Source organism: Dendroctonus ponderosae, unplaced genomic scaffold (genome assembly GCF_020466585.1).
Source record: "Dendroctonus ponderosae isolate FM_Combo_2020 unplaced genomic scaffold, Dpon_F_20191213v2 Dpon_F_20191213_6, whole genome shotgun sequence".
Lineage (NCBI taxonomy): Eukaryota > Metazoa > Arthropoda > Insecta > Coleoptera > Curculionidae > Dendroctonus > Dendroctonus ponderosae.
Genome location: NW_026018814.1, coordinates 12361196 through 12377692, shown reverse-complemented (window position 1 = coordinate 12377692; position 16497 = coordinate 12361196). Strand labels below are relative to the sequence as shown.

Sequence of the window (16497 nt, the reverse complement as noted above, 5' to 3'; positions counted from 1 at the left end):
TTTCAAGAGGGCCACAATTTTGGTAATACCGGAAGTAGGTATCAACTTTAAATGGAACACCCTATATATTATTACATTTTTGAATTCTACTCCCAAGTCTAAATATATTTTAAGTTTAAAAACATATGCCTAAGTGGACTAAGGGATTTCGGCACACAGTCCAATTTTCAAATTTATCCAGTTTGCTAGATATCGATCGCGGCGGTTCCCGGTCGGACACCTTGTATATGAGATGTTAGAAGAGACACAATTAAGTCTGTAGATTCCACTCTTATTCAAGTCCTCAATCAAAAATTGTTTCAATGGACCGCCCGTGTGATGTCGCGGTCATCATCGCGGTCCAACCAATCAAATGTTAGTGAGACCCCCATGGACTGACATTTCTGTCGTACTGTTTGTCATTACACGACAGTTGTGTTAGACTTTCCATTATTTTGATTTAAGTCACACTACAGATTCCGGTTGTAATAATTTGGGACGAAAACGTAGGTTCACAGTAAAGCAGTTATACTCATCCTATACCATTTACGCAATGAATAACGAGAAGGACGGTATCGACCATACTGGCCGACGAAGTCAATTGAACAGGGAAATGCTGTTACTGGATTTACCAGAAAGTGAACAAGGAGACAGAATGAACGGCATAGGGATTTTACAGTCATTAAAATCGTTTGAAAGAGAATTACATGAATTTCAAATGGAAATCCTTATGATAAATTACCAGCTCGATACGTTGCTCGTAAAACTAAATGGGACACGGAAGGCATTGTCCAGTTTGAAATATTAAGTTTGTTGTTGTGTGTTTATGTAACTCGCAATATGTTTAAACAATAGATAAATATTTAAAAAAATTAGATGCGTTATTATTTATACTGTTCAAGGAGTTCATGTCAACAATTCTATGATTTTCATATGCAGGGTGGTTCTTTACTTCTTCTAGCCGTCCTCTATCCTTTGAATATAGGCCTCTCTCATATTTTTCTCCTTTCCCTGTTCTGTGCTACTTGGTGCCAGTTATGTCCGTCTGTTGATGGCATCATACCATCTTTGTTGTGGTCTGCCGGTATTTCTTTTCTCCCCCCAGGTCTCCATCTTGATGTTTTTCCGCTCCAGTTGATTGTATTTCGGGATTGTATGACCGGCTCAGTTCCATTTAAGATTACCTATTCGCCTCGCTATATCTTCGACCTTGGTTCTATCTCTCATCTACTCATTGGTTTATGATCTTTAAGTGTTATTCCTAGCATTTTTCGTTCTATTGCTATTTGGTGTATCTTTAATTTACTTAGGATTTTTTTTGTTACAACCCATGTTTCACATCTGTAGGTTGTTACTGGGGGAGTTACATGTAAACCTTAGTTTTAGTTTGAGGAGTAGGTTGGAGTTGAAGACGTGTCGCATCTTCCCGTAGGCCGCCCATCCTAGATGTAATCTATGGTCAATTTCTAGTCTTGATTTGTTTTTCCCAATGTTATTTCTTAACCTAGGTTAAGCAATAACCTCTTAATCAAGATCAAGATTAATCAAAATTTCTTTAGTGTCATCATGTAGCCTTACTTTCATTTCTGAGCGGTCATTTAGTGTATATAATGTTAATATATCGTTGGTCTATTCATGCATTTTTCATTGACCTGATAATGGCCCAAATTTCAACTGTGTCGAAGGCATTTCTAAAGTCTATGAATGTGACCCATATTGGGATGTTATATTCCGTTCCTGAAATGATGCGGCCAAGAAAGCTATACCTCGTGGCTATAGGAGGACTTTCAACCTTGTTAGAGCGAGCGGAAAGGTGGAAGGAAACAGTCGAAAACGCCGACTTTACACATTCCAGTCGCCTGAGCTGGTCACTGCCGGACGTACATCAACCCAAACGAGCCCAAAATCTGCAGAGTATGAGTGGTTGAGTCTTGATTGACAAGGCATCCTCACTAAAGATGCGTCCTGCGTCGGGACATTCCAACCCTAGGTACAAGGGAGGTTTCCCTTAACAGCGGACAGGTTAGAAAGGAAGTTTAAGGAGGAAATTCCAACTACTACTACTACTAGGATAGTGACTGCCTGAAAAGGGTTGCAATGTTGGTATACCGATGGCTCATGGGCTCCCAATGCGGGATTGTCTGGGGCGGGCGTGTACCAGCAAGACACTAACGGGGGACCATCATTTTCCTTGGGAGGCTAGAAGACAGTGATTCAGATCGAACTATATGCAATCCTCGAGGTTGCCACAGATCAGCAAGTAACAGAAGGACTAGAGGGAGTGATCGTGATCTACTCCAAGAACCAGGCTGCCGTAAAGGAATTTCGCAGTCTTAAGATGGGCAGTACACTGATCCAGGATTGCTGGAATGCCCTGGACAAAGTGGCAGAACAGAAACAAGTAAATCTAGTGTGGATTCCGGCGCACATGGGGTTCGCGGGAAACGAGCAGCCCGATGCATTGACCAGGCTCGGATCTTCTGAGAGCCCAATAACTGCCGAATCCCACATCGGTTTGTCACAGACAGGTAGCAAGCGCTCTGAATGACTGGGGCTCTTAGAAGTACCACAGAGACGTGGAGAAAGGCGAATGGGTGTAGACAAGCCACAGAGTTGATTGGAACCCCAAGGGACGCCAAAGCAACATCGAAGGGTTTGATGTCAAGTAGTCGCTGAGCCCTGATAACTCTGGTTGGGGTCATGCGAGGCCATTGTGGTCTGAACAAACGCCTACACGTACTAGGAATTGGTTATAGCCAACGTATGTCCACAAAGTGGAACGGCAGAGGAAACACCATATCACCTATTAGTAGTCTGCCATCGCTGGTCGTCTATTAGGAGACGCTTCCTTAGGGACGTCCTAACACTATTCTGCTTGGAAATGTATTCCTTAGAGTGGAGACGGATTCTTGTCTCCAGGAGTGGTAGGTGGTACTTTGTTTCGCAATTATCACACTACAGGGGGATTCAAAATTGGCGTCATTCATTTTAAAGGGTAATAGGGGCTTACTTGGAGAGCACGAGAAAAATATTCAAAACATTTTTTTCGAAAATTTTTAGAGGATATTGACAGCTGAAAATCCAATTTCAACTTTGTTGTTAAGTATTATTTTGAAAAGGTCCTATGTTTGAGAGGTAGCTTATTGAAATACTTAAGGATTTGAAAAGAAAAATTACCATATTTACTTCGAATTACGAAAATTTTTCATATTCGAAAAATACTCTGCTACACTTTTTTGATGATATGTCAATGCGGCAATGATGTTTTTTTGTCATCAACAAATAGTTTCAGGTAGATAGCCTTTGTCAATAATAACAATAATTTGTCAAACTGCGACTTACTTTGAAGCTCCTTTTAAGAATTTGTGGATGTACGATTAGTTCTGAGAAAATGCCACAGTAACATAATAAATGCTGTATGAACTTACCCTAACAAAGGGCTAGAGATATTGGAAGATTCGCTCTAGGAAGATAGTAGACGACAATAGATGTTCGGGTTCCAGACGCAGAGGAACACGCATTGGAAATAATTGCATCAGCGCCTTCCAAGGGTACTCAGAACACAACAATTGACACTTTTCCAGGAACCAAATAAATATCCCTACCACGTATGTAAGATACACTTATTACAAGGACACATTAAACCAATGGATTACTGTACACCGGCACAAATTGAGCAGGAGTTAATTAACCGAATACGAGAATCTGCTCGATCAGAGTGGATAATAAGGAGATTACACAGGCATTCGCTGGTTTAGAGTTAATGTCTCAAGTGTATGGTTTATTTGAAATCATCAATTAGAGACATTCCGAAGTACGTTCCACAGTCAACAAATCTTGTTGACTTTACCGTTTATCCTTGTCTATTTTATTGTCATTTTCTGTATAATTCCATGGTTACCGGAGTTTTTAATAATTACGAATACGAAGCAACGGGTATTTCCGTAATGTTAATTAGGCAGAGTACCTTGAAAAACATTGTTGCCGTCTTTCTGATATAGTTTTTTGCAAATTTCCCAGTTTTGAATAACAATTAATTTTGTTTGCTATTTTTTCTGTACTCCTAAAACACCGCCAGACAACAGCTCCAGAGGAATTACGCCAATTTTGAATCACTCTATATGTTAGAATAATGCTTGCTTTATATTTGAAATTTGTCCCAATCAATGGAGTTAAGTTTGTCTTAGTGTAATTTCTTTAAGCCGCCGAGGTCTGGTGATGATAACACGATTGCTGGGATAGAAAAAAAAAATTTGTTAAAATTAATAACAATGATTTTTTTAAACTATTTGACTTGTACTTACAAAACACCTACAGACAACACCCCAGAGGAATGACGCCAATGTTGAATCACCCTATATATTGCTCACCGTTCCTCGTAAGGTTAACAGGCTGGCATAACAAGACTCAGATTAGTCCAGATATTTGACGTCACTTGTTTCGCTTACGTTGATATATAAAAATAAAACATTTTTTTCGTATCTTGAGTTAACAGATATCAAACAATCTCCATTATTTGTTAATAGTCACGAGATTTCCACGAGACGAAAAAACATGTATCGCGTGACATTCCGAAATACTATTTTTATTACAAGTTCACTAGATATCGACACGTGTTCGTCTGCAGCTGATTATTTTTTTCGAGATGTCCTTATCTCCGGTGGTAATAAAATATTGTTTTGGTCATCTAATTGTACCTACTTAATAGTGTAAATATTTTTAAAGTAGGTATCACTCACAACACAAACGCAGTAACCGTTAAGCATAAATGCGAAAGTCTCAACGGTTGAGGAAAATACGATGTTCTGAAATTGACTTTTTTGATTGATTCGGAAACAATAATCTAACTGCTTGTACATATATTAATGCGTCGTATACTTATTGTATTAGTTTTATCCATGGATATTCATAATTTAATACATATAAACACATTTTTCTTCTTCTTCTACTTCTTGGAGATCTGTCGATATGTTCATTCTAAAGCTGCCTCTGCATTTTTTCTTGTGAGGTAGATTGCCAACTATCTCTCCATCTTTTAGGTGGATTCCCGGGATTAGGAAGTTTGTTCTTGTCCATCCGTCCTACATGGTTGTACCACTGCCTCTTGCGTTGTCTTTCCCATCTCACAATGTCTTGTAATCCGCATTGTTCTCTGATGTCTGTGTTTCTTAGTCTGTCTCTTCCTGTTTTCCCTACTATTGTTCTCAGTGTTTTCATTTCGGCCATTCTTAGCATGTGTTGCGTCTTGTTGGTGTCTTCGCGGACTTCTGTACCGTACGTCATGATCGGTCTGATGCAAGTCTAGTATATTCTAATTTTGCTATCTTTGCGCATGTACCGGTTTGAGCAAACTATATCTAGTACTACTCTCTTTGTTAGTCTGGCCCCTCAGAACTCTTCTCAGATCGTGGGAGCTTGATATGTCTATGCTCAGATATCTGAATTGCATCACTTGTTCTATGGGATTGTCCTCTACCACTAGCTTACATCGGAGCGGATCATTCGCGATTGTCATACATTTGGTTTTGTTGGTAGAAATGTTCATATTGAGCTGGTGGCATGTCTGGAAGAACTGGAAGAGTTGTCTTTGTATACCTCGTTAACCATAAGCCTGATAAAAAAAACTTAAATGGAAACTGGACTTGTTTTGAGGTCCTCTAGCCGCCCCCGCTCTGTGTTCATAAAGTTGTGAATACCCTGTATATCAATATAAAAATGAGGTTTTTCAATCTCCACCAAAGGTAAAAGTCCATGAAGCTTTCAGAACCACATATAATATTACAAAAGATGCTATCAAACACCACTTCAACCTTGGGCAGACACAGAAGAATGTGCTTTTAAGGGACAATGTTCCTCGAGTTTGCCGCCACCCTGATATCGTTGGCGGGGCCAAGGTCAGAAATAGAAAGTTCTGCACAAAAATACGAAGAGTTACTAGAAACCGAAATTCAACCGCGATCTCTCCGATAATGTACGAAGAATGGTATATGGAACGAGTCTCTAAAGAAAAATTTCAATCTTGCGGGAGAACGAGCCGAATCCTGATTTGAGATTCGTTTATAAATACGGGCCTTAGAGATGTTTGTATTGTCCTCTTTTATTTTTTGAACTTTTAAACACATTACTGTTGGACAGGATACGATTAGTTTGTATTTAGAGTAGGGAGCGAAGTTTCCAATACGAAATTGTGTGTCAGTTTGTGTTTGAAAATGCTCTTATGAGACTCTGTATTCTAACAATATGTTAATTTTCAGATGGAAAGTTCATTCTGGAGTTGGAAAGAGCAAGGGAAGGGGAAAGACTGTCTTGGGTATCAGTTCCCAGGAAGACATTTTGGCCTCCTCCGGGCCCTGCAACATCCACTTCTGCATATCGGCAGGAAAGTAGTACATCACTCAGTGGTACGTTGAATGTATATACAAACATACAGTGTGATGCAAAATTGACGACATGCCTCTGGATGTCTGGGTATACAGGGTGATTCACGGTCGATGGCGTATTAGACGTTTAAGGAGAAGGCGATGCACGATCCATCTGCAAATTTGTGCAACAAAGTCACCGGATATGCCTATCTACCTAAAATATTTTCAGCAATGCGAGGTTGCCGGTTATACCGAAAAGTACATACAACTTTGATATTTTAAATGAGACACCCTGTATATTATTGCACGCTTAGATTGGCTATATAGATCTGATTATTTTTGCATAACGATTTCTATATCTATCTAAAGCAGTTTCATTATTTTTAAGCAAAACGTAGCCCCAAGGAATCTTGTATTACAACGCGATTTCGATCCCTGGAAATTTAAAACTTTTTTTGGTACTGGGTTACCAAAACCCTATTCTTGAGCCCGGCGTACGCAAAAGTGTTTCAAAGTATACAGGATGTCTTGAAAATACTGAGATAGATTCGGCTAGAGATAAAAAATGATCCAATTACATTTTTACAAATAGAACACCTTGTATATTACTTCAAATACGAGAAGACCGTTGAATTCGCTGTGAAACGATATTTTATGTTTCTATACCTCAAGCGTCAAATTTCCGAAATAAATGGAATTTTTGCAAAAATTCGATTTTGTCACCATTATTCGAGGTTCTGTTCAATTTGTTCCGCACTAACACTTTTTCCTGTTGGATATTTATATAGTTTTTTTTGCTTTGGTCAGAGTACCTTGTGGACTTTAGAAAGAAATCTTCTGCCTGTTCTTCGTCCGAAAATCTTGATAAACCTTGTATTACCCGCTGAGAATTGGACGGAAGTATTCCTGTTGTCCCAAAACTTTGAACTGCATTTTTCTTCAAGTGCCGCTTTGTTCATCAAGTCCTTTTGGGTCAATTTCCAGTAATGTTTCTTGTAGCAGCCTCAGAAATTCATGTTTTTGGATTGTGGATACACATATTAGGATTTTTTCTTTCCATCTCAGAACTGTGTTTCGCCGAGCTCCGAGATGTTTTTCTTGTCGAATAGTTTCAAAATGTCCTCTATAAATGTTGTAGAAACTGAATGTTGTTGCCTTCATTCATCCATGTTTTCATCGGTTGCAGCAAATACATACAGGGTGGGCCAACGAAAAGGTCGCACCCTTATTTATGACTCTCCTGGTAGATCTAGAAAAAATGCTGGAACAGGTCAACTTTCAATTTTAAGAAGGATCTTGCTAACTATAACTCATTATACAAGGTGTTTTATAACCAAGATGCTACGTCACACTTTTGATTTTATKTTCAAATGGATTTTATCTTCAACCGTTTCAGTTTCATTTGCGTTTGTTGTTGAATGATTGAGATATTGGYCGTTCGAAARTATCGCACTTTGCTGTTTCTATGSGTACCTCTGACAGATTAGCAAAAACAACGAGTCAAGACTTGTCTATCTATTGSGGTTGGGAAACAAGCAAAAAGTGAGAGKTGTAAATTTCACAAAAATTAATGTGAATGGATGAATTGAAAGGAAAAAACAAAAATGAAAACCTTGCAAAAGTTGATTAGAACAAAACAAATCACAATCCGATGTAAACACCAATGTCAACAAAACTTGTGACAGTAAAAGTGTCAGCTTATGAGTTAACTGGTAGTTATAATTTTCGCCACCAGGGAACGTTTGGGCTTTTGAATTCGCGAATAGCCCTTCAGCTAGACAGGGTGGACGAAAAGTATAACATAACTTTCTTATTTTAAATGTAAACCCCTAACTTGGCGATACAATTGCAAATTTGAGCAACCCTAGTTTTGGTAACTTATCTCTTATAGTTTTTGATATATGTCAATTGTCAAAAAAAATCAATGAGAAGAGTTTACGGAACAAGCTATACCTATATGGAAATATCTAAGGAACGGTTTTAAATTGAAAACCCAAATTTGGTAGGTAGTTAGTTGAAAGCCCAAGCTAACGCCCCGGATGACATTAGGGTTCCCATTTCGTAGCATCGGGTGCATGCAGCTTACAAACGTTGACAATTTTAAATCACCCTGCTTCTATTGTTTATTTGTCTGCACATTCATAAACCGCCAACACTATTTGTGTAAGCTGCAAGTAAATAATAAAATTCATATGATGTTGAAGAAGTTTTAACTGCAATGGCCGTTTTTTTATTGAAAGAGTTCTGTAATTTTTTTATATAAAATCCGAACCACGGATGAGCGCTCAAGTATATGCACCTATTGTTTTCTATGAAAGTGATATGTAGAACAGAACGGTCTTAATACATGGCAAACTTTTTAGGCCATGCTAGGTCATGCCTGTCTCCAGTAGTTGAATAAAATGCTTTTTTCGTTGCAAGTAGATAGAAATAGGTAAATAATGATGTAACTGATTATCATTTCGTTCTTGCGGCTAATTTTGTCAGCTCTTTCTGAACGGATGTATATAACAGTCATTTAAATTTGTCGAAATATAAAAATACCATATATTCACAGGCAAGGAACAGCGAGTTTTCAAATACGCGGCTATAGTTTTCAAGACATTTTTTAACACGTTCACAGCAAGCATGCATGGAAAAAATCCGTTTCTTGGGGTAATTTTTTTGTTAATAAAATATACAGGGTGTCTCTGAAATCACTGCCGATAAACCGTGAAAATTATAAAAATAAAAACCATAAATTCCGAACCCGAAAATAAGGGGATAGCCCAACTATAGGGCGCCAAAGGTCTGACGAAAATTTTACAAGAGGCAAAAAAGTTTAAAAATAAAATCATCTAGTAGCAGAAAAAAACTAAAATTATTCGTACATGGGGTAACAAAAATACAAACTTAACGAACCAAGCTTAATTTTTGTCAAACCACTTCAATTTATTTGGTAAGTATTGATTCCAAAATTAGTGAAAATCGATGTGGGCGATTAGTAATTATATGGGAAAAACTATATTCGTTTGAGAACTTTGGCGCCCTGTAGCGGCAAAATTAAGCAAAATCAGAATTTGTGGTTAAGCATTGTACAGACCTTACAACGTTATGTATACATACTATACAGGGTATTTTTAATAAGGGTCCGATGTTTTTCAGGGCAAATCTTCAGATATTTCAAAGATAAAAAGTCCATATAGGCCTAGGTCGGCAGGGCCTTACTTATCCAGCTATTATGGAAATTTACGGTTATTGGGGTATTTTGAGAGATTTAATTTTTTTCAACACATCGACACCCACTCAGGAAATTTTCGGCAAAACAAGAAAAATTTCACATGCGAGTTTTTTCTGCTTTCGACCTCAGGAGCTTCCCAATTATGCAATTTTACTGTTTTTGGGGCATTTGGAGATTTTTTTTTTCAAAACGTCGACTTCCACTTATGAAATTTTGGACAAAAAACCAAAATTTCGCATGCGAGTTGTTTGACTGCTTTCGACCTAAGGAGCTTCCCAATTATGCAATTTTACTATTTTTGGGGCATTTGGAGATATCTAATTTTTTTCCAAAACATCGACCACCACTCGAAATATTGGACAAAAAAAATTCGCATGCGATTCCTCAAATATGTTGATCATTCGCATGGGACGAAAAAATTTGGTTTATAATTTTCTACATCAGAAGGCAGTGGCAAAAAATTGCCTGCATCAATTTTTGTGGTTAGTTGACGATTTAATTATTTCTCCTTTAAGGCAATCGTTTTATCATCTTTAAGTTTTCTGTTTTAAACTGAAATGTTGCACTTTCTACTACTCCACTACATTGGGATTTCTTAGTTTCAGATGACAATAGTTCAGTGCAATCATCTCCATGGCAACGAGACCATTCTTGGAAGCAGACCACGCCTAAGCGTAATATCTCACAAGAGATGGTATTGTTCTTTTTTCGCCCAAAGCAAAGAAGGGGTTATAGAGGGTCGTGTACCAGAAGACGTCGTCCTCTTTCGACGGTTGAGGACAAAGAAGAGGAATCGGACGCAGTTCACGAAAAGAAGGAAATAAAGGAAAAGCGGTCCTTACTTTCCATCGTACAGAGTTTGATAGATAAGAACTGTCCAACCGGGTAAATTGTTCTTAAATAAAACAGTAAAATATGCATATCACACGTGATATAAGATTATCACTTTTATTTTGCGTAAACTTAAAAATTGCTTCTGATTATTTTCAGAACACCTCCTCGACCGGAAACAGTGGTTTCTCCCAGGAAACGGTTTCTTCGTGAAATGGAACGAGAAAGAACACCATCAGCATCCAGTAGTCCGACTTCTGACAGACCGGGTTCTAGTGATGATGGTTCCTCAAATTCAGCTCAAAAACGGTAACTGAACAGTGAATACCGTTATTTTAATAGAGGCGGCCTGAACGGTTGTTTTTTCGTAACGGTTACAACGTTCCAGTTCAGCTATGATAATAGGTTCCAAAATCTTGTTATAAAAGTAACAAGTAACTTTAGAAATAGTTTTTTAAAAATGCGCAATGATGGTAAACAATAAATGTAATAACTAAAACAAATCTTAACATTAGAAAAACGCTCCTCCTAGCGGTTTGCGGGCAGAAAGATATTTGATTCCTAATGATTGCATTCACCAAGTTTTGTTTTGCACCAAGCCGAAAACTGCAAGTTTAACTTGCAGCTATCAGCCTAATAAGTATATAGGGCCAATAAAAAAAACGTATGATGTTTATTAAACACGTAGCCAATAAATCAGTTACAACCATGTTTTGTTGCTTTCGGGACTACTCGCAACATATGTTTGTTCCTGTGATGTACCAGAGTGTTTCCCTCGACCGGATATTGTCGGAGAGATGATTGATTTTCTCAACTATGAAACAACGATGTGAGAAATCATTCATCTGGAATTGGGAACTTGAACATTTTTTATATTTCTTTAATATATTTGCTTATCTATAGAAATCACGCATACGCTTATCTATAGAAATCACGCATACCAACTATCTCAGCCCTCAAATAGCAATATTTAATTTGCAATAAACAATTAAAGTTGTGACCGGAGGCTATTCATTTGAAACAACACTAAACGCGCGGCAATGGTCGTGACGTCATAGCGCTGGTTTGTTCGATCGAAAGGCAATACGGGAATACGGCTTGTCGTTGAATTATCTGGGTGTTTGACTGTTCAGAATTCGTGCTGTGCTTTATTAATAATGCAAAAGAAATTCCTTAATTAATCAATAATTCAAAAGAATTAAGTTGAAATACAGTCAGGAAAATAGACACAATTTATTAATAATGGAAGCAACACAAAAACAATATTACAAATGCTGTATGGTGCGACTGTGTCCTAGTACAACTTTTAAAACGCCAGACAGGCTATTTATTTGTGTACCACGGGATAAAAGCCAGCGTTTAAAATGGTTAAAGGCATGCAGAAAAGCTCACAGGAAATTTCTGAGAAGACTTCACAGTGCGTTACAAGAATGATTTGAATTATACAGGTTTTAATTGCTTATATTAATTATAATTGTATAGAAATAAAAAAATGATTTTTTTGGTAAATTGTGGTGTTTTTAATAGAATTAAGTTAATGCGATATTAGTTATGCGTTATTAGTTAACACGTTTGCGAGTAATTTTTTGCAAGTTTAATTTTTGTGCAAGTTCCCAATTGCCTAAAATCATTTGTCGCCTCAACAATTTCACTAATTGTTTTCCTCAAATGTTAATTTTGTTTTATAAATAATGCTTTTCCAGAAAATTTCAGGAAACATTGCACCCCCCATAAGAAACGTTAATAATAATTTAATGTAATTATAGTGATTATAGTTTTTGAGACAGAATAAAATAAATATATTTCGTGCTTAGAAAAGTATCTGATAATTCAGCACCCTCAATTTCTTGGCAGTTTCATTAACTTTATAATTATCTGCCTCAAATGTATGTATGCTCGCACAAAATGTATTCATTTATCTATTTATTATCTAGAAGAATCAAACTTATTTGTTAGTTACCTGGCTTCAGATTTAAGGTTGGTAGAGCATGTTAATCCGTTAAATTCGTGCATCTACTACCAAATACTGATTATTCATCTTTAAAATGAGCTGCACATTTCCATTCGTTTTTCACCACTATATTTGGAGAAATCGATAAAGTCATATTGTTAACAGCTTTTAACAAAGTTTGTAAGGAAATGTGAAAAGCGGCCATATTGGGTTCACAACTGGGTACTGAACAATTTTTCCTCTAAGACCATGACCATATTCTAAAAACGTATCAAAACAGTATCTCTTTATGTAATCAAATGATAATGCCGTTTTAGAGAAGTAGTTTCTAGGAAATTCCCAAACTGAAGAACTACAGTGTTGTCGCCTCACCTAATGACAAATTAATCAAATCAAATTAATTTCTTAACCGAATATCAATTTTACAACTACGATTAAATGGAAAATTACACAACAATAATCCAGCTATGACAATTTCTAGAAAATTTATCTACACATCTCAAAACTACTGTACCGGATTTTTTAAATTTTGTTTAATTTTGTTTATATCTGTTTGGTTGTTTAATTATGCTCTAATAATCTCGTAAGATTATCTGGAACGGGCTACGTTGCATTATGGGTGCGTACTACCAAACTTCTGTATAGCGCCATCTGGTAAATTGCGGTATCAAATTAGCATGTCAGTCCCGCCCTATTTTGTTTCAATTCTAAGGGGAGATATTATGTGATACGTACACACTTTTCGGTCTATTTCTATTACTTTAAAAGCAGTCTATTGTTAAAATACCAAATTTAAATGTCTTACATTTTAGCAGTAGAGTACGGTCGCAACCAGGCCCTGCCACTCCCAGAACGCCACCCTATCCTGTGATCAGACCAGAGAAGTCTGAAACTGTTACACCACTCAATACTCCTATTAGAACTAATGGGTTTGATGAATCACCTGTAAATAACATTAAACCATCAAAAAACAGTAGTTATAGGTAAGACTTGATTTAATTATTAACTGATTTTTTCTCGGAATGTTGAATATCTATTATTATTTTTGTTTTTGTTAAATTGAAACAATATTTTCAATATACACGCGATTGAGGTACCGACAAAAATAATTCTTCATTAATTTATTCGCGATATGATTTCAAACTTATTGTCTCGACAACTTTTCATAGTGTTAGAACAGTATCGTATTGTACCTGATCGAGCAAGTGTATGGAAACCTTCAGAATTGTAACCTGCATTTAGTAACGCCTGATCCTGCTTCGGATAAAGCATACATATGTAATTTTTAATTGATCTATTCCTCGACTTGGCGGCTTTTTCTTTGAGTTAATTGAAATACTGAACACACCGCTTTATATGAATCTGAACTCTTATTTTTACTAATAATAATTCAACATACTTATTTATAAAGATCTGAATGATGGTCTGTTGAAAATGAAGGATTACGGTGGATTTCTGCTTGCTTCTCTGAGCACCGGCCTTTGTTATGTGGCGTAAAGGCGTAGATCCAATACCGGCTTAAGAACAAGGCCTCTGGGCTGAAATTTAAAAGCTTGATGACGTCAGACAAGGTAGTCCAGTTTTTATATGCTCAAATTACTATTAGACAACTGTCAATCCGTTGTCAAATGATACGGTTTTGTTCCTGCTACGTACCTAGCCACCTACGATTCCAAAAGTCAATGAGAGTAATCAAGTCTCACACTGTCAATTATAATAGTTGATTCTAAAAAATTCTTCCTTTGTAAAGTTCGAGTGAATTAGCGAATTGTTGGCCGACTACCATCAAAATGTTTGCCTAATCAAAATTTTGACACTTAACAAAACATAGTTCAAATCTGTTGGTGAGAGTAATCAAGGTCGCGGACTGTATCTATTGAAGATTGAAGATATGTAACAATTGGAACACGTTTAATTAGAGACGGAGGTTATTGTGTCCTTTGAGTCCCTCCGAATTTTTAGTTTTTTTTTGCCTTAAAGGATACGTCAAATTAAGCCAAAAAACAATCACAAAGTTTGAGGAAAATCACCATTTTCAGGCTAAATTTCGAAATAAATAAAGGCGTTGCCAACTGCGCAAAACGTTTTAAGTTAATGAAAATGTTTCCTTGGGTACCTAGCATGTAGATTCATTCAATTTGGGTCGGTTTAGGTTATTTACGTCTTTTCAGGTTATAAATTTTTACTTTTTGTATATTTTTGACGTTCATTAAAAAATCACTACAACCATGCTAACGCAAATAAACTAACTCAAAATTAGCTGAGAATAATCTACCATCTATCTATGACTATCGACGCGCTAGATAACCTCAATCAATTGGCGACGTTAGAAAGAATGCCCAAACTTTTGCGAAAAACACAATTAGTATGCATCTTAGCGACAATGGGGTCGCTGCACATTTTTTTTTCTTTTATAAAATTGATTATTGGCGAACAAATAAGGGCCCTACAAATTTTTTCCACATTCTGGCTACTCGTAACAAATCTATCAGCAGTCAAAGTTTAAACTTACACAAAGCGCACCGAAACGACGAGTTTTGGCTGATCGTAATGTGACGTCACGAAGTACGATTCTGCTCCGCCACATTCAGCGCTTATACGTGTTTTCATGCTCTAATGTGAAAATTGTGTGTTGTTTTGCTTGTTTCTCAATTATTAAAATTAAAATGGCTTATAAGTACTGTATGGTGCCACAGTGTACAAGTACCACTACGTCTACACCAGGAAAAACATTTGTAAAAGTGCGGCAAAACTGCACCGATATTTCTCCAAAAAGTAACATTTATGTCTGTGACGAGCGTTTCGATGTAAGTTCGCATAAAAGCAATATTTATAGGGTTCTTAACCCTATGTGTTCGTTAGATTTAGGTTTCACCTTTGTTTCATTATGTGCAATTTTTGATTATTTTATTTCACAGCTTGAAACAGACATGAAGATTTTATGGAGTGGAAAATGATAAGAGTTTAGAAAAGAATGAAAAAAGATGTTCCACATAAATTTGCGAGCCAAAAAGACAGGAAAGTGAAGTAGTGACGCTCCTGTACAAGCCGTAGTTTTGAAGTGTAATAGACTTAAGATTATAAATGACGCTTTAGCCGCTTCAGATGCAAGATTATACCTGGGTATAAATAAAGCTTTATTTATAATTAAGCTGCTTAGAGAGACTACAAAATTAGGTTTTGTAAATATTTATCTAGTTCTTCAAAAAAATCGAATTCACAAAACTTTTTTTTTGCTGAACTAAGTGATAATTTTAAATTTTTCGCAAGATCAACGAGTAGAATTTTTGCAAAATTCTTTCCATCAATTAGCGAGATGTTAAAGAGTTTAATAGTCTGGATGCCACCTAATAAAGTTAAAAAACGTCTAAAAAACCTATTCCTTTTCGTGCACAGTATAGTAAAGTTTACGCCATTATCGATTGTTTAGACATTTAAATTCAGAAGCCGGAAGATCCAGTCAAACAAGCTCTTGCATGGTCAGATTACAAGAAAGCTAATACCATAAAGTATCGATATCGTCAAACCCAGATGGCATAATAGATTATATTTATTATGCCTTAAGTGTTAATGTATTAAAAACGATTAGCTTGCTTCTATGCAATTTGCAAGTGTACATTCTGCTGGCTATGGGCGTATAACTAGCGTACGATTTGTGCTACTCTAAGTCACGGCCAGTAAAACAACGTTCTCGCTTGACGTCATTTAACAAGCAAATCGAGTAACTTTAAAAATTTTTTTTTAGAAATTTGTTTTATGCATTCTTCTAACCAAAAAAAAAATTTTTTGCAACGATCCTACTTTCAATGTGGAGTTATGCATGTAAACATTTAACTCGCTAATAGGGTTTAACCCTATAACCAATTACTCATAGGGTTAATAACTAAAGCACGTTTTTTTTCACAAACCAGCCAGCAAAGTTTGTCAGAACCAAATATTTCGCGCTCTTTGCAGTTTGTGTGCAGAGACTAACATTCGATACACTAGTGCGTCCCTCGTTTTGCCGACGGCTTAAAATACCGTCGTTAATTTACCGATTCCCTATAGTAATTGTAAATTCGAAAAGTGCCTGGTGATATGCCCAGTTTGCAGAATTTCTATAAATTTCGCACATTTCTGGTAACATATTGAAACCAATTTAACAAAATACCGCT

The 16497-nt window shown here is 36.6% G+C and overlaps 1 protein-coding gene across 1 annotated transcript in view; it reads left to right on the top strand.

The window, feature by feature from the left end:
• The window catches only part of LOC125502397 (protein hairless-like), a gene marked incomplete at its 3' end in the record, with an annotated part of 31338 nt that extends 18012 nt beyond the window's left edge, over positions 1-13326 (top strand). Inside the window, 4 exon segments of the mRNA XM_048667745.1 lie at positions 6234-6380; positions 10161-10446; positions 10552-10701; positions 13156-13326. Coding sequence (XP_048523702.1) covers positions 6234-6380; positions 10161-10446; positions 10552-10701; positions 13156-13326 — 754 coding nt within the window.
• Between the last annotated feature and the right edge of the window lie 3171 nt (positions 13327-16497).